The sequence below is a fragment of the Cavia porcellus genome, unplaced genomic scaffold (genome assembly GCF_034190915.1).
Source record: "Cavia porcellus strain 051 isolate PalLab524CR breed Dunkin Hartley unplaced genomic scaffold, mCavPor4.1 scaffold_26, whole genome shotgun sequence".
In the NCBI taxonomy this organism is placed as follows: Eukaryota; Metazoa; Chordata; class Mammalia; order Rodentia; family Caviidae; genus Cavia; species Cavia porcellus.
Genome location: NW_026947509.1, coordinates 25391688 through 25416963, shown reverse-complemented (window position 1 = coordinate 25416963; position 25276 = coordinate 25391688). Strand labels below are relative to the sequence as shown.

The 25276-nt window shown below is 43.6% G+C and overlaps 2 protein-coding genes across 2 annotated transcripts; both read left to right on the top strand.

Annotated features, from left to right (window-relative positions):
* The first annotated feature begins 261 nt into the window (after positions 1-261).
* On the top strand, positions 262-7080 carry Mettl17 (methyltransferase like 17). Its single transcript, XM_023567022.2, is given in 15 exon segments — positions 262-330; positions 479-612; positions 1768-1859; positions 1862-1874; positions 2102-2183; positions 2899-2972; positions 3572-3666; positions 4205-4275; positions 4447-4495; positions 4498-4532; positions 4763-4831; positions 5665-5715; positions 5949-6039; positions 6552-6693; positions 6773-7080. Coding segments are annotated over 15 exon segments (1293 nt in total). The 3' UTR covers positions 6999-7080.
* Positions 7081-16407: 9327 nt separating this feature from the next.
* On the top strand, positions 16408-23509 carry Slc39a2 (solute carrier family 39 member 2). The gene is made up of 4 exons (XM_003474526.3): positions 16408-17110; positions 17284-17414; positions 17656-17706; positions 18124-23509. Exons 1-4 carry the CDS (start codon positions 16996-16998, stop codon positions 18757-18759), a joined length of 933 nt encoding a protein of 310 aa, XP_003474574.1. The 5' UTR covers positions 16408-16995; the 3' UTR covers positions 18760-23509.
* Positions 23510-25276: the final 1767 nt, after the last annotated feature.

Here is a 25276-nt window from a genome sequence, read left to right as displayed (position 1 = left end):
CATTACACTTCTGGCCAGGACCAGAGGCCAGCTTCGCCTCCCTCACATTTCTTCTGCACAGCGACCAATTCCGTGCCCTCCCCCCCCCCCCAATTTAACAGTTTTGTCCTCGAGGAGATTTACATATCAATTGCTTATTGGCAGCTTGCATGTACTCTTTCTTCTCATTGGCTGACTGTGTTTTGGACACCGGAAGTAGCTCGCCGGGACAATGGAGGCCGAAGTCACCAGCGCTTCTGCTTCCGGTTTGTCTCCGGAGTCATGGCGACCACAAGGGGACTGACATTAAGTAGATGGCGCCGGAGCCGTCGAGTGGATCCCCAACATCGTGTAAGTGTCTGTTTCCTCTGCTCTCCGGTGACAGGGTGTGGGGAGATACTTATGCATCTCCTCCTCTGGGGAAGTGCCTGCGTCCGTCCTTTCTGCCTGACAGACCGCTTTTTTCCCAGCCTCCAGGTCTCACTGCCCTCATTCCCAGCGTGACCCACGTAATAACAAGTCCGATTTTCTGGGGAAGAAGCCCCACCGGCAGCACCCTGGCATCGTGCAGCTTCCGCACGTGCGGCTGCCACAGGTGCTGGCTCTGGCCCCGCAGTCGCTGCTACTCGGCGGGTAACCGCCGTGCCGGAGCCCGGGAGAGAAGGGAGCAGAGGCCTGCGCGAAAGTGACTCGCTTTTCCTCTTCGGCCCGCAGAGAGCACGGTGTCCAGTGTAGAGGAGAAGGTACAAACGCTAACCAATTATCTCTGGAGCCGACATTTGCCTGTAGAACTAGAAGAGTTGCAGAGATGGGCTATGTATTTTGAGAAAAAATTCTTGGAAAACCCAGATAGGATTTAAGAATAATTAAGAATATTTCCCGTTTGGAATATCAATGAGAAATGAAACGTAAGAAGTAATTCTACAATGCCTAAAATTGATGCTGCAGTTTCTTATTTGACTTCGCAAGAGGAGATGTTACAGCGCCTTCCTAGAAGGTAGACTGTCTACAGGTTGCTCTCAGGTTTTGGGTAAAGGTCAGAAATCCAGCTCTTTGGGGCCACAAGATTAGGATCTTCTGCGGTGGTGGTGTTGTTGTTTTGAGACAAGAGTCTCACTATGCAGTTCAGGCTAAGCCTTGGGCTCACTTTGTAGCCCAGGCTGGTCTTGAACTTGAAGGGATCCTTCTGCCTCAACCTCCCTAGTGTTGGGATTTCAGGAATGTACCACCACGCCTCTTCTGCATTTTTATTCAGGTGAAATAAAAACACAGAGCCTGTTTGGCTCCTTGCCCAGCACCAAAACACTCTTCAGAGAGAGAAGAAGCCTATTTTTATGATAATGAACTTCATGTTACAGACCTGCCTTTTTTTTCCATCTTGTATTCCCTGCATTCCCATGATACTTGTCTCAAGTAGGCACTCCATAGATGGTTTCTAAAGTGTACGGAACTGAGCAGAGTCATGAGAGATTTTCAAACTCTTTTCCTCCCCGTAGGAATGTAGAAATCCACAGTTTTCTCCTTAGTGTACCCTTTAAATTTTTCTCATACTTCTCTTTTGTATAAAAAACTTGTGGAGCAGCATTAAGCTGAGTAACTGCTGTTAGAGGCAGGAGCCCCTCTATCTGATACACTCACTCTGATGATGATGATTATAGTTGTTCTTAGCTGAACTTTTTCTCTAGATTTGGCTTCACTCTTGAACTTTGAGGCTTTGCTCAGGTGGAAACGAGGGAGGGCTGGACTGGGCAGGATATTTAATACTGATCTGATTCCTGTTCCCTCCAGGGACTCACCTCCAGTCCTCCTTCTCACTCCAGGCTCACCTCAGACAGAGAAGAAACTCCTCAGAGCTGTGCCATGTGCCCTGCACAGAGTCACTGACAGGAACTGAGGTGAGGAGGGCTTGATAAGGTGCAGAGGGGAAACACTGGACTTGAAAAGCAGAATTGGATGTGTAATTACACACAATCATTTTACTGTTTGAGAAAGCCATCTGCACCTTCCTGTAAGGGGAGCAGAAGGGTTGGAAGAGCTCTAGAAGATTTCATCTTAAAAACGTATAAAGTAACTATGGGACTGAGATTATTTCCTGGGGCTATGACTCTGATTTTCATTGCAGCTATAATGAAGAACTGAGCCTGGTGTACATGGCCGCAAAACTGGATGGTGGCTTTGCAGCAGTCTCCAGGGCATTCCATGAGGTGAAAGTCCCCCAACTTCCACCCTGAACCCTTCTGCCTCAGCTCCCTTTTTCTTAAAGTAGTCTTCCAGGGGCTGGGGATTTAGCTCAGCGGCATAAGCGCCTTCCTTGCAAGTGTGCAGTCGTGAGTGCGATCCCTGGTACCAATAAAAACGAAAAAGAGAAAAAAAAACTATATATTAAAGTAGTCGTCCAGAGCAGGGATTCTTCCGACATTATATGTGCATATTTTAAAAGACAGTCTCTTTGTTCTCAGTGAAAGGGTTCTGTCACTCAAGGAAGATTTACAGTGGCTGTTTCATCCCCAGGTGTGGGGAATCAGGCCTGTAATCCCAGCCCTCGGGAGCCTGAGACAGGAAGATAGTAGTGAATTCAGGATCAGTCTGGGCTACATGCCAAGTTCAAGGCTAGCCTGAAGTACTCAGGGAGTCCTTGCCCAAAGGGAACAAAAGGAGTATTTCCTTTTGGAATTCTCCTTACTCGTCCAAAGTAGCTGTCTCCTGTCTCTCTCCCCTGCCTTCCCCCTTCAAAGAAATTCTTTTATTTTTTTTTTTTAAATCACTATTTCACAAGCTTTCTATTCTAGAAAATGTTTATATTTAATCTCAAAATATGTTCCCTTCTCATCTTCTCTGTCATAGCCTCTCATTCGTATTTCCAATGGCCCTGAGTAATTCTCTATTTACCCTTCTGTGGGATGTTGTGTATTTCCTCAGATCCACACTTGAGCTCCGCAGTTCCAGCCGCAGACCTTGATGGACTTTGGCGCTGGTATTTGTTCTGTCACCTGGTAAGAACTTTCTACAGTCGTCTCTGTCAGTCTAGCCCTAAAAAGCCTTGCTTACACCATGTCAGTGTCAAGACTGAAAAAACAGAATAGGAAGATTGGAAACTACAGTTTGTCTTCCATCAGAAGGCAACATATGAATTGGGACCAGAACTTAGAGAAGTATCAACTGTGACAAGAGACCATGTTTAGAAAGGCTAAAAAGGAAAGGAATTAGAGTAAAGAATAGGTTTATATATCAATCAAAACTTGCTTTGGCTAGAGTGGATTTTCAAGTCTGTCTGTTTTTAGGAGTTATAAGTGAAGAAAACAATATTGTATTTTAATGTAAAACCTGTCTCCCCAGGAGCGGGGTGGGAGTAGATAGATCTCCTATAGGGGTGACTTTTGTCCTAAGAATTGTTGGTTTGGGGGGCCGGGTATAATGGTTCATTCCTGTAACCCCGGCACTCAGAGACAGGCAGGAGAGTCACCATGAATTCAAGGTCAGGCTGGGCTACATAGTGAACCCGAGACCAGCTTGAACCTACACAGTGAGACACTGTCTTAAAAAAAAAACAATAAATAAGAAGTGATTGATGGTTTTTGTTTTGCTGTCACAGGGCTGCTCGCACTACTTGGGGCCAGAGCCTCCGTGAATATGTGTGTGTGGACAGCTCAGCTGCCATGAGGAACTTGGCAGAAAAATTACTGAAAGGTGAGAACACACTCTAAGGTAGGACTTTTCCAAAGCTGAGGGAGTTAAAAGCCAGAGGAGCACTAGGAAGATTGTTTTATTGGAAGAAGAGGAGAAGCTGAAAGTTAAGATGAATCTGGTCTCTGTACAATATTCTGGTCAAGTGGAGGGTGCTGGAGGCCTTTGCTGGACTGTGAACAGCTTGGGTTAGGTTAACAGCTAAAGGGAGCTCATACTCACCCTGCCTTTTTCATATTTACTTATACATTGCAGTTCAGAATCACCCAATGTGTTCTTTATGCTCGACTGTTACTGGTCAGGATATCTCTTTAGTTTGTACTTGTGACCATAAACTTCATGTATCCTTTTTTTGTTTGTTTCTGGTTTTTGGAGACAAGGTCTTGCTATATAGTGCAGGCTGGCCTTGAACTCCTTATGTAGCCCAAACTTGTAGTAGTCCTCCTGCCTCAGCCTCCTGAGTGCTAGGATTATAGACGTGTTCCACCCTACCTGCCACACTTCATGTGTGCTCTTAGTTGCCACATCTCTTCTTCCGCAGGTGGTTCAGAATCGGGGAAGTCTTATTTTCCAGGTGTCTTTTTCAGACAGTTCCTACCTGTGTCACCCAAGGCAAGTAGCAGTGCCTAGAGTGTTCTAAATGTGGGATGTAGCAAGGGAAACCTAGGCTGCAGTTTTACAGCCTAGCACTGAGTGTTAGAAGACAAAAGAAATGTAGGGCCCAAGCTTCTTGTCCTCTGGGGATGGCGAGGCGTCAGTTCCCGGCGCTCCTTGTCTCTGCAGGTGCAGTTCGATGTAGTAGTCGCAGCCTTTGCCCTCAGTGAACTGCCCAGTGCTCCACTCTGTGGCGTAAGACGAGCAATTTTCTGGTGAGCTGAAAACTCTTCCCCTCAGTGTAAAGCACCTTCACAGGTTTCCAGCCTTTCCTCCCCTTCTCTTCACTCTATACGTCTGGTCCCTTCTCTAGGGGCTCCACCCCTGTCCTACATGGAAGCCCCCTCCCACTCTGGGTCCATCTGCAGATGCTGTTTCTGGGCTGCTGGCATCTGTGCTTTCGCGCAGTTCACAGCATCCGCTTGTTTTGCCCTCTCATGAGCAGGTGCTGGTGGAGAATGGAACAAAAGCCAGGCACTGGCTTCTCATGGATGCCAGGGACCTGGTCCTCAAGGTAAGGTCCTTGTCCCCTTTCAGCCCCTGCCCATCTGTCACCAATGACTATTTCTTCCTTGGAAACTGAAGAGACCGTCATGGATCTGTGAGGGCACTCTTAGGACACTAGACGTGCAAAGTCCTTGTCATAAAGGGCTGCAGTTGACAGACAAGAGCCTGTGCTTCAAGTCGGCGCGCTGCCTGTTCTTGTGTGCACCACGCAGTCATGTGTCTCTGTCTGTGACTGCTTTCCTGCTGCTAACTGCAGAGCTGAGTAGTTGAGACAGAGACAGCTTTCACCTTCTTCCCTGCCCTTTTAAAAACTTGCAGCAAGACACAGCAGTGCATGCCTGCAAATTCAGCTATGTGAGAGGCTGAGTCAAGAAGATCGCAAGTTCAAGACCAGCCTGGGCAACTTAGCAAGACCTTGTCTCCAAATGTAAAAGGCCAGGACGTAGCTCAGTGGCATAGCACCTGTGTAGCACATACAAGGTCCCGGGTTGAATCCCCACTGTGAAGAAAAAAGTTTGCAGCCCCTGACGTAGGGCTTTGTTGAGTCAAGAACTTTGTGAAAGAATAAGAGCCAGTGTGTAATCATACATTAAATTGTCCTGAGTGAATTTTTTTTGAAAGTGGAAGTTGCTGACAAGGGAGAGTTTCTTACTGTGCCAAATTCCTGCCTCTACTGCTACAAAGAGAAAGCTCTCTGTTTATAGCATTAGCACTTCAGCCAGCTTAACTCAAAGGACACAGGTCATCATTAGGATTGAATGTTAAATGAGTCCTCAATCTCCCAAGCATTGATTGTTAAAAATTGATCCTGAAGACCCAGCTTCATTCCTCTGGCTTTAGGGAGAAGAGAACTCACCTTTGGACCCTGGTCCTGGCTTCATCTTTGCCCTGGTAAGTATTACTTCACCCTGACCCCCCACACACAGATCAGAGTGTGAATGCGACCAGGCAAATCGAGTAGATAAAGCAAGGCCACTGTCCACCACTCTGTGTCCCTCTCCACCTTCCCAGGGACTCCCGGGCTTCCCCTGCCATTTGCTCCTGGCTCCCTTCTCCATGGACCCTCTGGATTCTGTCCTCTGAAATTTTATGGTCAATGGCTGTCTTGTCTTTTGTGTTCACAGTGTCCCCATGGACTCCCTTGTCCTCACTTGATGGCCTCTCGGCCCCTTGCCTGTAGCTTCTCCCAGGTTGCCATCCCACCCCTTCAGCTGGGTGTGTATCCTGGTAGTACTGTAACAGGGAGGAAATAACTGTAAAAGCAGGAAGAGAAAGGGTCAGACCTGGGGAGAGTGGAGAGCCTACAGAACAGTCTGGGGATGTCAGAGGCTGCACATGGATGATGTATACAATATGAGAAGACCGTGGAGCCCGGGAAGGAGGCACACACCTGTAATCCAGCACTAGGAGGGCTGCAAGCTTCAGCCCAGAGTAGGCAACTTAGCCCCCTATCAAAAAATAAAAATTGGGGGATGTAACCCAGTGGCAGAGCACCCCTGGGTTCAGTCCCCCAGAGCTGCCAAAAAAAAAAGGAAAGAAAGAAAGAAAAGAAAAGGGGGCAGCAAGAGTTTGGGAACTAGGGGCTAGGGATTTAGCTCAGTGGCATAATCACCTGTCTTACAAGTGTGTGGTCGTGAGTTCGATCCCCAGTACTGATAAAAAAGAAAAAGACAAAAAAAAGAGTTTGGGAACTAAAAAGCTGACCAAAACCTTTTTCCTCTAAACAGTTCTATATTCTTGCCTTAGAATAAGAACGCTGGCCACGAATCACTCAGCCTGTCCTCAGAGGGCCCCGCCATGTGCACTGTCACCTGTGCTGTCCAGACGGCAGATGCAGCACACTGTCATCACAGCCGGCCAGCATGGCAGGTACGGGAGGTGTGACCAGAGTTAATAGAATGTGGCAGATACCTGCAGCCCGAGTAAACGTCGCACTTCTGTTTCACAGGGATCTGTACCGATGTACCGTGCCAGCTCCTGGGGAGATCTTTTACCCGGAACCACTCCACCCAAGTCTCCTCCATCACCCCCCAAACAGGTCCGCCCAAGGGCTGACAGGAATGTGTGTCTGTAACCAGCTTTTTCTCTCAGACCTGCTGAGACCAGAGCTGCCTGGTATCCAGGAAGGGCAGCTTAGCCCTATACCAGTGATCCTGGTACCCCTGAAATTGTGACCCACTGAACTTGTGAGCTGATAGCCCTGTATGTCTCTGTCTGCTTGAAGTTTTAATAATAATAAATCTTTCGAGAATGGAAGTGGATTTTGTTATCCTATTCTATAATGAAGAATCCTGATATTTTCAGTACATGGCTTCAAATTTCAGGCTAATCCTCTCCTATACTGCTGCTTCTACCAAAGGCTGCGACTTCCGGGGAGATAATCTGGAACAGTGGGGAAAGCTCTTTGAGATCCAGCTCAGCAAGTCTCAGGGTTGCTCTGCAATTCTCCAAATAGGGGACTAGCAGCTCCTTAACCTGTTGCCCTCCCCAGACAGAGTCTTGTTTGTTCTGGCTGACCTTGAACCCACTGTGTAGCTCAGGCTTCATTCACAGTGATCCTATTTTTAGGTTCCTCTGCTCACCAGAGACCAAATCAAAGGAGGCCATTTATGTGGGTAAACAGGAAAAAAGAATTTTTTCAAAGCTACCTCTGAGGAGATGGAGGGACTACTCACTGCACATCACTATCCCACCATTTGCAGGTGGGCACGGGACACAGGAAGGGGTGGCACAGAGATAGTGCAGGTCTCCACACTTGCTCCTGTGACTCCTGGGTTCCCGAGGCTGGCATCTGTATATTCTACCACTTCTTTTGGGCTAAGGAGAGGAAGGAGTGTTTCATGAAGTTTTAAAGTTTTATTTTGCTGTGCAGTTTAAGATTCCCACCTTGTTTATTTTAGCACTCTGTCTTGAGACCTTCAGGTTCCACACCATCTGGCTGGCTGTTTCATGTTGGATTGGTTGTGCACATTTTATCACAGGTGGCTGGAACACAAGCAAGGGAAAACCAGGTGCCTGAGCCTGCAAAGGTATCGCTGAAGACTGTGAAGTCAAATATGAAAGAAAGTCATCTCTGCTCCCTGACAGCCATGTTGCCATTCCCTTCCACTGTGTTTTCTGCCTTGGAACCATCTAACCATGCACTGGACCCCCTGAAATTATGAGCCAAAATAAACCTCTCCCTTTAAAAAAAAAAAGTCAAAATTAGAAAATATCTGTGAAAAGGGTAGGGTTTTTACAGCTTTTAGGCAGTTCCATATAATCCTTTTATAATTTTTACAGCTCTATTTTGGTGGGGTGGACAAACAGGTGGCTCTTTGAAGCTTGGGACTTTGCCCTCTTGTATCTGAACGAAGTTTTTAAAAGATATTGGCAGTTAACCATCTGCAGCCTTATCCCACAGTGTGCCAATAGCTTTTCCCCGTGATGATCACTCAAAACATGTCCCACGTTGGAGGGTGTGACACATGATAAGAGTCAGTGTCATAAAAAACCCTTTTTGCCAAATATGAGCAGGAACTAGTGGCTTTTAGGCTGCTTATTTAGAGTTTATTGTCAAGTCTAATCTTGTCTGTTTTGTAGTCAGCACCCTAAAACATTAGAACTCTGACAAACAGTAGTTACAGAGGTTGTAAACAGACATAGAACAAGGGGGAAAAGAGCCAGGCATGAGGTTACAGCATGCACCACCATACCCAGTGGATCTTTTAAAATGATGAACAGATAAAATCCTCACTTTGAGATTTACTACTTGGTTTTTGTTCTTTGCAGTTTGTGTGTGTGTGTGCTCATGCGTGGCACCTCACACACGCTAAGCAACAGCTGTACTATATCCACAGTGAATGATATCCCCAGCCCTCAGGCTTACTCTAAATTCATTTTTAAGCAGTTGACCTATAACTTGACCAAAGTCTGTACTAAATGTGGTACACGCCCAGTACTCAGAAGGCTGAAGCAAGATCACAGCCAGTCTGAGGCTAGCCAGAGTTACATAGTGGGTTCATGGCAAGCCTGAATTACATAGTGAGACCCTATCTCAAAAATATCAAAAGTAAGTAAAATAAAAAATAAATACATATTGTTTCTCTTTAATAGTTATCTTAGGCTTATTAAAAGGATCAGACGTCTTCTGATCTTATATCAGTGTTATACAGATATATACCAACAACATATGAAGTATATTTAATAGACCCAACTACTATTTATAAATATTAAGAAACAATATACTTTTATTTTAAAGAGAAAATAAAATTTCAAAATAACAATTGGGTAACAATGACATATACATAGCATATTGTTATCTTCAAATCAGTTACTCAGAGTACTGCATTTAACTGTCTGAACAATATGAGCACAAACCCTTTAATGAGCTCAGAGGAATCAGTAGTATCACTGTCTTATCTTTTATATTTAGTTTCTTTCAGCTTCTCACACTAATGAGACCATACGATGTTTAAACATGTCTGATTTGTTTCACTTAATGAGTACGGTCTCAAGTTGCGTCCATTTACCTATAAAAGTCTCAAGTTTATCCTTCTTTATGGCTGAGTATTATTGTATAAAAAAAGCCACATCTTTTTTTATCTAATCCTCAGTTAAAGGGCATTTAGGTTGTTTCCAAGATCTGGCTATTAAAAATTGTACTGCTATAAACATGAGTGCACATTTATCACTGTGATATGATGTTTTTAGTTCTTCTGGGAAAATACCAAAGGATAATAGCTGGATCCAGTGGAACTTCTAATCCCAGTTTTTGAGGAATTTCCACATATTTGCATGATCTGCATAGTGGTTGTATCAGTCTACACTCCCATTGACAGTGGAGAAGAGTTCATTTTACCCTACAGCCCCCCATTTGTTATTGGTTAATTTCTTAATTGTACTTATTCTTTTTGGGTGAGGTGGAATCTCAGTGTTGTTTTAATTTGTATCTCAAAGGGACCCAGTGACGCTGAACATTTTTTCATATATTTAATAGCTTTTTTTATTCATCTGAGAAGTGTGTATTCATCTCATCTGCCCATTTTTAGGTTGGGTCTTTAAATTTGGAAGGACCAATTTTTTTTCTTTGTTTTTTTTTAGAGAAAAAAAACAAAATAGGAAATAGGATAAAAATAATCCAGAATTTTAAAAAAATAACACTAAGAAATCACTAGTTGATAAATTATATATTGTCATCTTAGAAATAGTTGTTCAAGTTACAAAAGTAAAACATAAAAAGTGGACAATCAAACAATGACAGTGCAAACCATCCTGCTCAATGATCTAAATGAAACTTAGTAATATGGTCATGTATCTTACACACTTATACATACATTCAGTTATCTCCTTTAGAGCACTTTCCCTCTCCTTTTTTACAATATGTATTATACACTTTGGATCTTATTACTCCTTCAATTTTTATTATTTTTACACTAGAGAGGCAATGTGGTATTTACAAATATGAGTCATTTATTTCATTTATGAGGATAGTCTTAAGTTGCCTCCATTTACCTATAAAAGCCTCAAGATCATTCTTTTTATAGCTGAGTAATATTCCATTGTATAAAAATACTACTACATCTTTTTCATCCACTTCTGCGGTTGATAGGCATTTTGACTTTCCAAGATTTAGCTATTACAAATTGTGCTGCTATAAACATGGGTGCACATATGTGATATGACATTTTCAGTTTTTCTGGGAAAATATCCAGGAGGGGAATAACTGGATTGAATGAAACTTCCAATCCTGGTTTTCTGAGGAATCTCTATACTGATTTCCACAGTGGCTGCACCAGACTAACCTCCCACCAACAGTGGAAAAATGTTCCTTTTCCCCCGCAGTCTCGCCAACATTTGTTATCAGTTGATTTCTTGATGGCAGCTATTCTTTCTGGAGTGAGATGGAATATCAATGCTGTTTTAATTTGTATTTCTCAAATGACCAGTGATGGTGAACATTTCTTCATGTATTTATTTGCCATTTATATATCTTTATCTGAGAACTGTGTGTTCATCTCAGATACTCATTTTTGGAGAGGGTCTTTGAATTTGGGGGGCTTGATGTTTTTCAATTCTTTATATGTTCTAGATATAAGTCCTTTGTCTGAGGGATTGCTAGCTAAAATTCTTTCCCATTCTGTGGGCTTTCATTTTACTTTGTTGGTGATTTTTTTTTGAAGTGTAAAAACTTTTTAATAAATTGAAATCCCAGTTTTGATTCTTTGAAGTATTTCCTGTGTGGTTTGTGTTTTGTTCATGAATTCTCTCCCTACTCCTGTGTCTCTAAGATTTCTAACCTGCCTTGTCCTCCAGTAGATTTAGTGTTTCTGTTTTAATATTTAGATCTTTGATCCATTTTGACTTCAGTTTAGTGCATGGTGATAGGCGTAGGTCTGGTTTCAGTCTTCAGCATGTGGAAAGCTAATTTTTCCAACACCATTTATTAAAGAGGCTGTGCTTCCAGTGAAGCCCCTTAGTCAAATATAAGGTGTCTGAGTGCCTTTCTAGTTGTGCTTGCATCTTCTGATCTGTTCCATTGATGCTCAGGTCTATTTCTTTGCCAGTACCATGCTGATTTTAGCACTGTGGCTTTGTAGTATAGTTTCAAGTCAGAAATTGAAATGCCTCTTTCCTTGCCTTTGTTGCCCAGAATCGCCTTTGCTATTCTAGGTCTCTTCTGATTCAAATGAATTTTAGGAATGTTTCCTCTAGATCTGTAAGGTATTTTAATGGTACTTTGTTTGGGATTACATTAAATCTGTATGACAGTTTTGGGAAGATGGCAATCTTCACAATGTTGGTTCTTCCTAAGAGCAAGGAATATCCTTCCATTTTCTAATATCCTCTTCAATCTCCTTTTATAGAGTAATATAATTTTCAGCATATAGGTCTTTTACATTCTTGGTTAGGTTGATACTTAAGTATTTCAGTTTTTTAGATGCTATTGTGAAAGGCAATAATTCCATAATTTCTCTCAGTGAGTTTGTTGTTTGTGTACAGGAATGCTATTGATTTTTGAGTGTTGACATTGTATCCAGCTACACTGCTGCATTTGTTCATTACCTCTAGTAGTCTTTTAATGGAAGTTTTGGGGTCTTCTCTATAGCGTATCAGGTCATCTACAGATACTGATAGTTTAACTTCTTTCTTTTCTATCATTATTCCTTTTATTTCTCTCTCTTGTCTGATTGCTCTGGCTAATATTTCCAGAACTATATTGAATAGGAATGGTGATAGGGACAATCTTGTCTTGTTCCTGATCTTACTGTGAAAGCTTTCAGTATTTGTTCATTTAGTATAATGTTGGCTGTTGGTTTGTCATAGATGGCCTTTATCAGACTGAGGTAGTTACCATCTATTCTGAGTTTCTGTAGGGTTTTTTTCACGAACAAGTGTTGGACTTCATCAAAAACTTTTCTGCATCTATTAAGATCATTATGTGGTTTTTGTTTTTGGCTCTGTTGATGTGGTGTATAACATTTAGTTCCCACTGTTACTATGTCTTCAGGTTGTTCCAGGCCACCACAACTCCCTCTCTATAATGTTTGTTTTGGCTGGGACCCTACTGTGTCACTGGGTGTCTCATAAGCCCTTTTAATTTTCTCCAGGCTGGCGGAGACCTTTTTAGCACACGCCTCAACCCACCTGATATTCTCTGTATGAAAGAAGGACTCACCCACACTGTTGCCAGGTTCGCCAAGGTCCTACAGCTGGAGAGAACTTCGGTACTGCTCGTGTTTACCTAACACTGAAGTCCTCTATTTCAGGGGCAAACTCACCACCTGGTGGGAGCCTGCTAAGGTCCTCTGCTTGGATGAGGGGTTACTGAGTCTCCCATGAACCCAGCAAGGTTAATCCATTGCAGTCCAAGGTTCTGGGAGGAAGAAGGGCAGCCAAAGACCCACAGCAGTACTAAGTCCAGGAGCTGGGGCCTGCCCTCTGCTCTGGAGCTGAGTTCTTCATATGTTCTCAGTGGTAATTCCCCGTCTGAGGTACAGCTGGCAAGCATTTTTCCCACACTGTGGGTTATCTCTTCACTCTGTTGGTGGTTTCTCTTGCTGTGCAAAAGCTTTTTAATGAGATCCCAGTTGTTGATTCTTTGTGATAGTTCCTGCACAATTGGGGTTTTGTTCATAAAATCTTTGCCTCCACCCATGTCTTCAGGTTTTACCTACTCTACCTTCCAGTAGATTTATTGTAAGAAACAATACATTTAGCAAATGTTTTAGAACTTAATTGTAAAAGATGTAGTTTTATTTATTTAATTTTTAATAATTTTAATTTTAATTTAACATTTAACATTTTAATAATTACCTCTATATTGTCTACAAATTATAAAAAATCTGACAATGTCTCAAAACCAATTTTTTTAGTTAGGAAAAATATTTTAATAGTTACAGTGAATATCTTAGAAATGTGTCTATATACTATAACACTATAAAGATCTTTGAAGTGTTTGGAAGGGGTGAGGTTTGAACTTGAATATTTATATTGATCTCTGAATTGCTTTTAATCAAATTTTTATGTCACCAAAAACAATTTTGGGCTGGGCATGGTGGCACATACCTATAATCCCAGCACTCAGGTAGTTGAGGTAGAAGGATCACTGCAAGTTCAAGGCCAGCCTGGGCTACATAGCGAGTTCAAGGCCCACCTAACTGTAGTGAGACTTTCTTTCAAAAAAAAAAAAAAAAGCTGCCTTGACAACATTTGGAACAAATCAACCCTAAAACTGATGCATCCATGACATAGAGACCATTAAAAGCATGATTTTGGATTTTCTTTTAACTTTTTTTTTATTTTTTGAGACAGGATCTTACTGTGCACTTTGGCTGGCCTCAAAATCACATTGATTCTCCTATCTCAGCCTCCCTGAGTACTGGGATGATAGGCATGTGTCAGCAAGTCTAGCTGATTTGCATGTTTTTAGTAGGGGATTTAATCAAAGCCATTTTTGCTATAAACCCTAACTTTCAATCAATATCTAGCGAAACACTGCCTATTAGGACAACTTCCGCTAATACTAGAAGCAGACTTTATACCACTGTTACATAACATTTTTCTGAGAAGCTAAACAATGTAAACTTTTAAATAAAAGAATGCTAAGCTGGGCACAATCCAAGGTGAGCCTTGGCAACATGGTGAGTTTAATACCAGCCTGAATTACAGAGCGGGATGCTGTCTTAAAAAACAAACAGTGAATACCAGACCAGTGTTATTACTGCAATATTCACCTGGCTCTGATTTCCAGTGGTCTTTTAAGCCTTCTGACAAACTCAAAAATTTTAATTATCTTCCTTTTATGTTCTTTAATCTTTTTTTAATAGCCTTTGTGAAACTAGAGTTTTTTTCAAGTCAAATACCTAAAATATAATTGTGATTGGCTAATACAGGCAAAATGCACAGTAACAGTTGAGGGCCCTCTATGTTATTTTTTTTTATTATTTAAAGAGAAAGAAATAAAAATACATGGAGATAAAAAAGGGTAGAATACAGAATTACAGAAAAATAAACGGTAAGAAATTGCCAGTTGATAAGTTACATATTGTCATCTTAGACATAGCAGTTCAGGTTGCAAAATTAAAGTATGTAAAATGACATTCAAATAGTGACACTGCAAACAGTTCTGCTCAATGATCTAACAAAAACTTAGTAATATGGTTATCAGTCTTACACACTTGTTTTACATCTTAAAGAGGGTAAGATTAAACATATCAAAACAGAACAAAACAGTAAAAAAAAAAAAAAAAAACTAAAGAAATACAGATTTCAAAGCAAGTCCACTGGAGATCTTCACTGTCTATCTAATTGTCTCTAGTTTCTTCCAAATAGTTGTCCCCATCTTCACACACATTAAATACATACTGCATATTATAGAACTAATCAAATCATTACAGGATGATGAAGGCTTTTTAAGTCTTCAAGATCTGACTTTGGGGAAGACAATAATAACTACCATCGCATTTCTCATTCTCTTCGTAGTAGCTGTCCTTATCTTTACATATGCTGAAATTAAACTTAAGAGACTAGACTAATATCACTCTGATCAGTGAATAAGAATATTGCTAGATTTTATATCATAATGCTACAGAATTAGCATTGGGTTTCTTAGTGTCTCTTCTTATTCAGAGTATCTGTTCATTACATCTTACATTATATAATCTGTTCCCGTAAATAGTTTTTTTAAAAAATCTTCTTGTGTGTGAATTTCTACATGTATATCTACCCTGTCTGTATTATAGGGAAAAACAAATCATAGCAAGACAGCAAAACAAATTCCTAGAAAAACATGCAATGGATAAGACACATAAGACCACAATATCCAGGTAGGATCCTTCTATTTATTTGGTTCATTTCAGTTTTCTTCACCTTATTGTTTCATAGCTAGCACAATGTTCTTTATCTTCAAACTCAAAGAATCTCTCCCACAGTTCATGTCAGAAAATATTACAAACCCCATAATCAGATTCATGTGCCCCATGCATGGGTAGCAGCTAATCATGGAACACTGCTGCTTGGGATAGAGAAGTTTAATCAAGACTGAAAAGGCTGCCCGCTCGCTGTCTCAAGTCTGTGTAACCCCAGTGAGTGTGGTTAAGTTATAGAAGGGGCAGGGGACAGAAGGGAGAGTCCAGGCAGACAATGGGTAGTTTCACACGTTTGTAAAAATTAGAGATTTCAGACTTTTGGCACCAGTGAGCATCTATAGTTCTGCAAATCAAGCTTAGAAACCTCTCTGTGTGACAAAAGATTAGCAACTGGTAATTGTAGGAAAGGCAACTGGATTGCATTGTTGTAGTCAGCTAAATTATGTAAAAATATTATGGGCAGCATGAGGGAATCAGTGTAGAGAATGAAAACACATTCTAACTGGAGCTGCAGGCTCGTCTATACAAGCCAGGCCTCGAGATAAAGAGGAAATGAGTAGGCCACGCACCTCCCCAGGGGTAAGTGGTAACACCTGGCCTAATAAAGTCTAGACATCAGTCCCCCTGGTGGGTGACCAAGAGCCCTGGTCTAGCCCTTTCTAAAACAGGTCTTTGTTCTCTTTATATACACTTACTATGTGACCTGCTTTTCTTTTGGATCAGTATTACCTGAGTGGTTATATTTGTAATCTTATTGGTTGGTCACAGTTTTGACCCATACTTGTGATTTTGTTCCCACATCATAATTTTTCTGTAAAATTTTGTGGGTTGATTTTTTTTTTTTTAATGTGGCTCATTGACAACCCAGTTTGGGTCTTCTCCGTTCCCTCAGGAGCTCTCTTTCTCTCAGTAAATATCTCCTATTCTTAACCTCTATGGTTCCTTAAAATTCATTCTTCAATTTCAGGGAACACAAACAGCATATCTGACATCTAGCAGGCTGGGAGCTACATTTATTTCCTGTGTCAAGAGGAAATGTGTCCGCCTGTTATTTTGTTTTGTTTTTTAACTTTCAGGAGATAGACTGGCTCAAACCTCTTAGAAGAGGAAAAAATTGTATTATGATGGGGCTCAGTTACAAACAGTCAAAGTGACAGTATCGATGTTGCGCCACTAGGAATCTCTACTTCACTGTATGCCTGGAGCTATTTTTCTGGAGTTACAGGACAGGGAAGTCCCTTTGCCAACTAGTTCCCACAGAGTGGCAGCAACATGCCTCTCAGCCCTCCTACCTCTTTACCCCAGGTGGCCCCAAATCCCCTGTGAAAGGGTTCAGTTCAGGTATCAGCACAGCCACCTGTAAGACTTGGGATGGAGTGGATGATACGGCAGGATTAGATCAAGTGTTTTGAGTGATCCCCTGTACCTCTGGACTGGACTGCCCCATCGGGGGCTAGACCAACGCAGATGTTCAACCTAGGCATGAACTGGATTATCCGAAGCGCTCAGATTAGTCAAGGCATCGAACAGGAGACAGCACTGAGCTGTATACCTGGCAGGAAGTCTGGAGTTTCTGGTTTGGAAGCTAACAGGCGTGAGCTAGGGGAGGGGCCTCCACCCAGGAGGAGGAGGGCAGCTGGGGCAGGGCCCCTGACAGCTACACAATGCTGCTGCTCAGCCAGAGACAACCCATAGCTGGAGGATACCAACAGGCTCCCGAAACTCAGGGAAGTGGGGACATTTCAGCTTTGATCACCTGAGACACGGCTTGCTTCAGTTACGTTTGTCCTTCGGAGGCCTCTGCCTATCCTGCACTCCAGAGATGGAGTCACTAACAGGAGTAAAGCTGGGCTGCCTGTTTGCCGTGCTCGCTCTCACCCTCGTCTGTGGCCTTGGTCCCATCTGCTCCAAATGGTTCAAGGTGGATGCAGCTACAGGTAGAGTCCTACCCCATCTTCATCCCTAAACCTGAGTCTCACCTCGACCCTATCCTGATTCCTTGTTCTGATTCTCTGACCATCCTTAAGCTCAGGACATTGGATTCTGACTCTCATTCTTGTTATTTCTGATCTCAGTACCAACTGGATTGTAACTCCTCCTTTTTTATTAGGTCACCATCGGAGAATCCTCAGTCTCCTGGGCTGTACTTCTGCTGGTGTTTTCCTGGGAGCAGGTCTCATGCATATGACTGCTGAAGCCCTGGAAGGAATTGAATCAGAGATCCAGAAGGTCATGGGGCAGGTGAGTGGCCCATGCTAAGCTGCAGGGTTGTGAGGCCTGAATAATAAACACAACCAAGGGATGCAAGGGAGGAAACTGATGGCGCCCAGGACGCGGATAGACGACAGGGAAGATAACAGCTCTTGTGCTGTGTGGAGTGGCGAAGCAGGTCAGTTTGGATTTTAAGAAAAGCAGTACTGTTGAAAGGATAAGACAGGAAGTTGAGCTGTTCCTCTCCTAATACTGGCATCTTTCTCCCTAGAATAGGACAAGAAACAAGGGAAATTCTTCTAATGATGCTGGCTCAGCGTTTGTAAGTATTTCCTACCAGCCTCCACCTGGAGGGTGAGAGAAACCAGGTTCTTTCATATCCAGACCCTTTTGAAAGTCATCCAGGAATTCTTCTGCTCTCTGTTCAGACCATTTGGAGGAAAGGATGCAGCAACCTGGTCTTTCGGTGTTGTGGACCCCCAGAAAAACTCCTGCTTTACCATTACCTTCTTTCCCTGACCATCTTCCCGTTGCCTTCCCATCCTTCTAACCCTATTGGTACTGTGCCCCCTCGTCCCCTGGCACTCTCACCACCGCATGCCTTCTGGTTTCTTACCCCACCCGCTTTTTGCTACATTACATTTCTCCCCTGCTCTTCTCTCTCCGGATCCTGGTCCTGTAGTCCCTCCTCTGCGCTGTCGCCCCTCCCTCCGTCTCACAGCCCTCTCTCTGTCCCCAGGTGGAGTATCCCTTTGGAGAACTCATCGTCTCCCTGGGCTTTTTCCTTGTCTTCCTTTTGGAGTCGCTGGCACTGCAGTGCTGTCAGGGGGCTGCTGGACAATCAACAGTGCAGAAGGAGGAGCAATGGGGCGGGGGCCCTGTCTTTGATTTCCACAGCCATGAGTCTCCGCGCTCACCCAAGCAGAGTCCCTTTCGAGCCTTCGCCCTCTTGCTCTCCCTCTCCTTTCACTCAGTGTTTGAAGGGCTAGCCGTGGGGCTCCAGCCAACCGTAGCAGCTACTATACAGCTCTGTCTTGCCGTTCTGGCTCATAAGGGGCTTGTAGTGTTTGGTGTCTCGCTGCGGCTGATAAAGACAGGCACTGGGTCTCGATGGGCCATTGCCTCCATACTGTCATTAGCTTTCATGTCCCCTTTGGGCCTAGCCCTAGGGATGACCATAGCTGCAGGGGACCCTGAAGGGTGGAAGGGCTTAGCCCAGGCCATATTGGAGGGTCTTGCAGCTGGCACATTCCTGTATGTGACTTTTCTAGAAATCTTGCCCCGGGAGCTAAGTAGCTGTGAGGGCCCTCTGGCTAAATGGGGCTGTGTAGCTGCTGGCTTCACCTTCATGGCCTTTATTGCCTTGTGGGCCTAAGCGATTCCTGACTTTTCTGGTGGATCTATCCACTTGTAAGGAACTCTCTCTACCCACAAGGGACACTTCCCAAGTGGCTTTGGCGCACAGACACTTTTGTACTAAGACAATGACATTCATCAGGCATCATGTCCATGAACTAGACTCCAGCTTTTTCCTACGTGAAATTCCATCTCTCACTCAAATTGAGAAAAGGATGTGGTTTGAATACCTGTTAATTGGAGGACTGACACAATGACCAGCACTCCAATTTACCTTTTCCAATTTGTACCACTATGTGTAATAAAGTGCCCATCTGACCCCTCCCCCCCAGCCATATTGTGTTTCATTTTTCCCTGCTGCCTAGAAGCTGCCTGTAGGAGGTGGTAGAACAGGGAATGGGAAGGGTGAGTGCTGGTCGCATTATCATCTTCTGGAATCAGAGCCCCTATCCATTTTGTCCATGCAGGCCCTGCCCCCAGATAAGAAAGCACTTCTGAAAAGCTTCTGTCTACCTTCTCTGACAGAAGGTGAGAAAATGAATCAACCTCTCAGTGTTTAAAGGGAAAGGGCTTTTAACAGAGAGGAGCCTTTTTTTTTCCCTCCACCAATCCCTTCCGGGCATTCCCCAGTCCCCCCTCTCTGCATCCCTGGTGTGCCCAGCAGGCTGCAGGGCACCAGGCTTCCTGGGCTGTTTCTGTTAAACTCCTATTGTTTTTCACACAGAGCTCCCAGGGGTTCCTGGGAGTAACACTATTGTTACTCTTGAGCTTGTCTTCTGGCTGCCTTAGACTGAAGGATTAAATAACAGTGTTTGGAGCTGGGAAAAGGCCCCAGGTAAACCGGTGGGGTGAATACTTGGCTCCCGTAGAGCTTTCTTTGTGCCCGCCCTACCAATTGCCTTCCAGTTTGAGAAATACTTGCAATGTGTTGCTTCCCATAAAAACTGCTAAGGAAAAATAATAATAATAGTGTTGCTAAGGATGAACAGAAAAGCAGGTTAACTGGAATTGAGGACCAAGATGACTACGGCCCAGCCCACACTGCTTAGAGATGCAGGACTGTGTCGCAGGGAGTTAGTGGAGACATAAGGAAAGAGAAGATACACTCCAGGAGCTCACTCATCCTCAAAGTTTCCCCCTTCTGCGATGTTTAGTGTGAACACTCAAAGGAGCTTCACAGAGTCCATTCTTCCCTTGGTCTGTCTCCTTTTCACCTCGCTTCTCTCCCTCTGAATTAAATATTTGTGCTTCCTTAGAGTCCAGCCTATACACCTAGGAATCAGCTTCCAGCAAAAACAGATACACAACAATCGACAGATGGATAGATATACAAATGTGCCAAACACAGGAAAATTTTTCTGCAGCATCGTCTCATGGTTTTTTCCTATGTACTGAATGCAGGAGTATGTGATAACTCTGCACCATGCTAGGTGTGTAATAATATATCGGAGCTCTACACTGAGTGAGCACCACTCTGTGCCTGACACTGTATTATGACTGCTTTTGTGTTCCGTATCTCATTTTCACAGCTCTGATAGGTAAACACTATTTCTGTAGTATGCCCAAGGAAACTAGCACTCAAGAAAGCTAAATAATTTGATCACCTAGTACTCTGGTCTTTGAACCCATGTTTCCATGATTCTTAAGTGCTCAATATGCAGATTCTCTTCTCATTTAGCTTTAACCCTCATCCCCATCTCCCATTCTCTCATGTTAGGATCCCAGAAGAAGACAACCAGTAGTGCATGAGATAACAGAGGCAAATCTGGTAAGCAAGAGTGTTTAGTAAGGTATGTGCACAAGATTTTGACAAGGAGAGAAATGATGACGCAATACCCCGGGGTCTGAGTGTAAACAACGCTGTTACCTCTACTGAAGAGAAAGGAGAGGTTATCAGAAACTGAAATAGCCTTAGTAGAGGAACGTAGCCAGCTACAGGGACTCAACAAGCAGAGCCCAGGAATAACTTCACTCTCCTGTTCTTTGATCTACTGCCAGTGTCTTACTGGGAAACCTAAGAAGCCAGGGTACAAAAAGGTCTGTTCCTATGTTGCAGACAGGCCAGCTTCATGGGGTGTAACTGTTCTGTGCTTTCAATTTAAGTGATCTTGCCAGGACTTTTCCAAGGGTGGATCAAAAGGAACATGATTGTCTGGTGTGGTGGTGCACACCTGTAATCTCAGCACTTGGAAGGCAGAGGCAGGAGGATTGTCATGAGTTCAAAGACAGCCTGGACTTCACAGTGAGTTCATGCCATCCTGGGATACAAAAGCAAATTCAAGACCAGCCTGCAATACATAGTAAAACTCTATCTCCAAAACAAAGACAGAAAAAGGAAGGAAGGCAGGAAGGAAGGAAAGAAAGAAAAAAAGAAAGAAAGAAGAAAGAAAAGAAAAAAGGAAAAAAGAAAAAAGAACTACATAGCAAGTCCCTGTCTCAAAAAAGAAAAAAAAAAAAAAAAAAGGAACACGATCATATGAAAGCAGCAGAGCTATTTCCAGGACATAACACTATAGAAAACAGACTTCCAAAGAAGTACTTTCCACTAGCAAGACTTTCCCCCAAGTGTTTCTGGGTCACTAATGCCATCAGCATTTGAAGTAAATGGGGCGGTGGTTAGGCTATTTTAAGCCCTGATGAATCATGTACGTCTTGCCTTCTTCAGTGCCAGAAGCCTTGGATTCATTCCCTTAAACTCTTCTGCATTTAGCTGTCAACGCTTTCCTTTCTCCCCAAGCCTGTTTTGTTTCCTTTCCCCCAAATTCTTATCAGCTAAGCCCAGAATCACCTTGAGTTTGCATCCTGTTGTACCAAGAGCTGGAATAAAACTAGAGGGTGACTCCATATTGAAAGTATCAGCTGAGAATACCAGGGAAAGCAAACAATATCTTGAACAGTTTCAAAAGACATGAATGCCCAAAGAAGGGCTAGAGAGAACCATAAGGCTACAGAAGGTGAGAGGTGATCAAAGCAAGAATGCGGGAGTAAGAAGAGGCCTAAGGGCCACGGACAGGAGGGAGGCTGAGCGCAGTGACCAGCAGCGAGCAGCGGCCTGCAGCAGGAGGTAAGCAGGATTATGAGTGTGAACAGAACAGGAGTGAAGAGGTGCAGGAGGGAAGAGAGGTGGGGGGCAGCTAGTTGAGATAATCAGGCAAAAATTTATGTGGGGCAATTTTCACATCTCCATCACTGTCACCTGTCCCCATCCATTGTTTTCTCCTTACACACCTGGATTTTTTTATACTCAGGAAGAAACCAGAACTAGCCCTGCAACTGCTTCTTGGGGGTAAGCGTTCCAGTGCTGCCATGAGTAATCACTCTGAAGTCAACCTCTGCTCTTAAGCTGATGGCTTGGCTCGGGTGCTGCAGTTGTAGAAGGACAATTTATTAAGAAAGAAAGATGGGGAATCACATCCGAGAGAAAGCACTTTAGGGCATTTGCAGAAGCAGGGGACAAGGTCTGAAATCAACATAGGGGGTTAAAATACGTCTCATAAGATACGGCGACAAAAAACAGCCCCTGTCCTGAGCCCATCTGTGCTGCTTGGCCCTTCCTAAAGGACAGTTTCAGGGTGGAGGTGGGGGCGCTGTCCCCTAATCCAGCTGTGAGTTCGAGGCCAGCCTGAGCTACATAGCAAGACTCTGTCCCAAAAAAAAAAAAAAAGAAAGAAAGAAAGAAAGAAGAAAGAAGAAAGGAAGAAGAGAGGGAAAAAGAAAAGAAAAGAGAGAGAAAAAGGGAGAAGAGGAAGAGAAAGAAGAAGGAAGGGGAAAAGGCAGGTGGGGGTTCTGCCTCCCTGGCATCCTCACAGCAGGAAATGGGCCCCTGCGCCAGGCTCCAGCCTGACAGCACAGGACACCAGGACGGGAGTGGGCTGGCAATCGTGGGTGCACCTGTCACCCAGACCTCACGTCAACACCTAAATGCGGGGAAGGCGCAAAGGAAAGGCACCCTCGTACCGGTCCAGGGCGAGCTTACACAGACACCAGTCAGAGATTCAGCTTTTAAATTGTAATTGTTTAGAGTTGCTGTCTTTAGATTTATTGCGTGTCCAATACAGAATGCATTCTATTTTTTATATGCATATCTAATTCAGGAAAAATTCTGATGTTAGTGAAAAAAGTGAGCATAAATAAATGATTTTGCTCTGGGTACCGCACCTCTGGCCTCTCATGAGAACTGTCATTTCCAAATAACCCAAAGAGCTCTCTAAAAAAGTGGTGTCTCCCACTCCGACATTTCCCCTTAGGTTACTCTCCAAGGTTTAACATTACATTTTTACTGTTGACGTAGGTAGTCAGATGTTACTTAATGAAAAACGTTCTAAGAAATGCATCATTAAGTGATTCTGTCATTGTGTGAACATCCTGGAATGTGTTTACACAAACCGAGAAAGCTGTAAGATCATTAGGCAATAGAATCTTACGGAATCTGTCTCCTGTGTGGTCCCAAGTTGAACAAACGCTGTACCGTGGCACATGATTCTATCTTCAGAGACTCGCCCTGGAAAAATCTCTTTGTGAGACACAGAATTTTCAAGCTAAAGCACAAAGATTCTTCAGCCTACTCTAGTTTTATTTCCTTCCCATTGAATATTCTTTGAACTGTCTTGAGCCTGTCTTGAGCACATTCCTTCGGCATGGAGGAACAGAATAAATGGGAGTCCTACACCTGAAGCAGACAAAACAGGGGAAGTTTGTGGTTCTGGTGCTATCAAACCCTGCCACCAGGCTCTGAGCTCTGATCTTGAGAATGGAAACAAGCCGTGGGTATCAGGACCTTCCTATAACTACCAGGCAGAGCCACAGAGCAAAGCCACACACACAAGTTATTAAAAATGCTGTGAGCCACAGGAGGGCACTATGTCTCCAGAGGCAGGAGAAGAACTCTAGGACCAACAAAGTGGGGAGGTCAGTCAAGGACAGCAAACCCCGCTCTGCCTCCCAGCACAGCAGCTTTCCTTTTACTAACTCTTCAGATTTCTTGTGCAGAGACATCTGCAGGAGAAACACAGTCAACGCCCCTTTCACACAACCGACAAATTATTATGTGCACACGCGTACTCAGAATAACTTGCTCCCATTTGTGATTTCCCCCGCTAACAGTGTTGCCCGTGTTACTCAGATAACCCGAAAAAACCTGCCTTCCGTCCCATAACGCACTATTGGTGTTGCCAGTAAACGCTGACGCTGGCTGCAGTGCTTGGCATGTTTTGCTAGGAGCGACTGACCCTGATTCCAAAACCCATGTTGTTTCTATTCTTTATGTAGCATTTCATGTCTGCCCTGCACATGGTCACCTTACATCCATGCAACAGCTAGCTCCATAACCCCTCTGACCTCTAATACCTCAGTATCCCTCCTCCTTCCTTTATCCCCTCCTGTTTCTCACCTTACTATAATAGGCTTTTGGTTTTGTACCAGGAATTGAACTCAGGACCTTGCACTTGCCAAGCAGGTGTTTGTGCTACTGAGCCCCACCATATTTAAATGGGCTCACGGCCAGGGATGTAATTCATAGATAGAATGCTTTCTCAGTATGCTCACAGTCCTGGATTTGATGCCCAGCACTGGGGTGGCAACTCAAGAACAAACAGGTAACATATACCTGTCATCCCACCAAGCTGGGCAACTTAGTGAGACCATGTCTCAAGGTAGCTCAGTGGCACAATAAATGCCTACCTTCTGTAAAACTTGAGTTCAATCCCCAGTACTGCAAAAAAATAAAATTTAAAAATCCAACATATAGCCTGTGGCTCACTACAAATTAGTGTGTCAGCATCAGACATCCAGCTGCACTGGTCCTCGTCCAAGTGTTCACCGAGATGGTGTCTAATTGCCCGTGGAGTTTCTATAAAGTAAACCTGTAATGACCTTGTAGTACTCCATGCACAGCACTCCTGCCAATAATGCTATTAAGTGCCTTCAAATTTTCATGTCCCAAGAACCCAAGAATCAACTTCTAGCCATTAGGTATCTAAATTCCTCCTTCCTCTTGGTGATTCACATATGCTAAAAAGCTTAGAGACTACAAATATAGTCTAACTAGCTCCCAATTCCAAGGACTCCATGAGGGAAGAGAATTCTAGAGAGGAATACCCCCAACACACATACACCACCTTTTGCTATGACCCTCCTGGAAGTCTTCAGGATGGCTTCAAGCACCCAAGCCCTGTAATGAGTCCTGGTCTGCTGATTGTACTGACTCATGAAAAGAGGAATCCAGGTAGCCCCTAGTAGCATCCTACAACATGGTGGGTTGCAAGACGTTCTTGAATATTTCAGTCAGCTTTCTTTACTTCTCAAAGATCATGATGTTGGTATTATCTCTGAAATTGTGTATTCTTCCTCAGTGAGTCTAACCTGCTAAGGAAGTCTTCTACAATGTAAGCAATTCCTCTCCTCCAACTTCAAAAGTATTACCAAGAACAGTACCATTCTAGAACAGGGGCCTGTCCCATTGTGGTCACATTTTATGAAGTGTTTGTCACTTTGAGAAGAGAATGTGAGAGTTGTGCGAGTCAAGGGTAGGAAAGGGG

Bases quoted from the DNA above. Each gene is read 5' to 3' on its own strand.
- Slc39a2 (XM_003474526.3), top strand. From the start codon at position 16,996: ATGGAGTCACTAACAGGAGTAAAGCTGGGCTGCCTGTTTGCCGTGCTC. The intron at 17,111-17,283 runs GTAGAGTCCTAC...CTTTTTTATTAG, and splicing joins CAAGGTGGATGCAGCTACAG to GTCACCATCGGAGAATCCTC. The intron at 17,707-18,123 runs GTAAGTATTTCC...CTCTGTCCCCAG, and splicing joins ATGATGCTGGCTCAGCGTTT to GTGGAGTATCCCTTTGGAGA.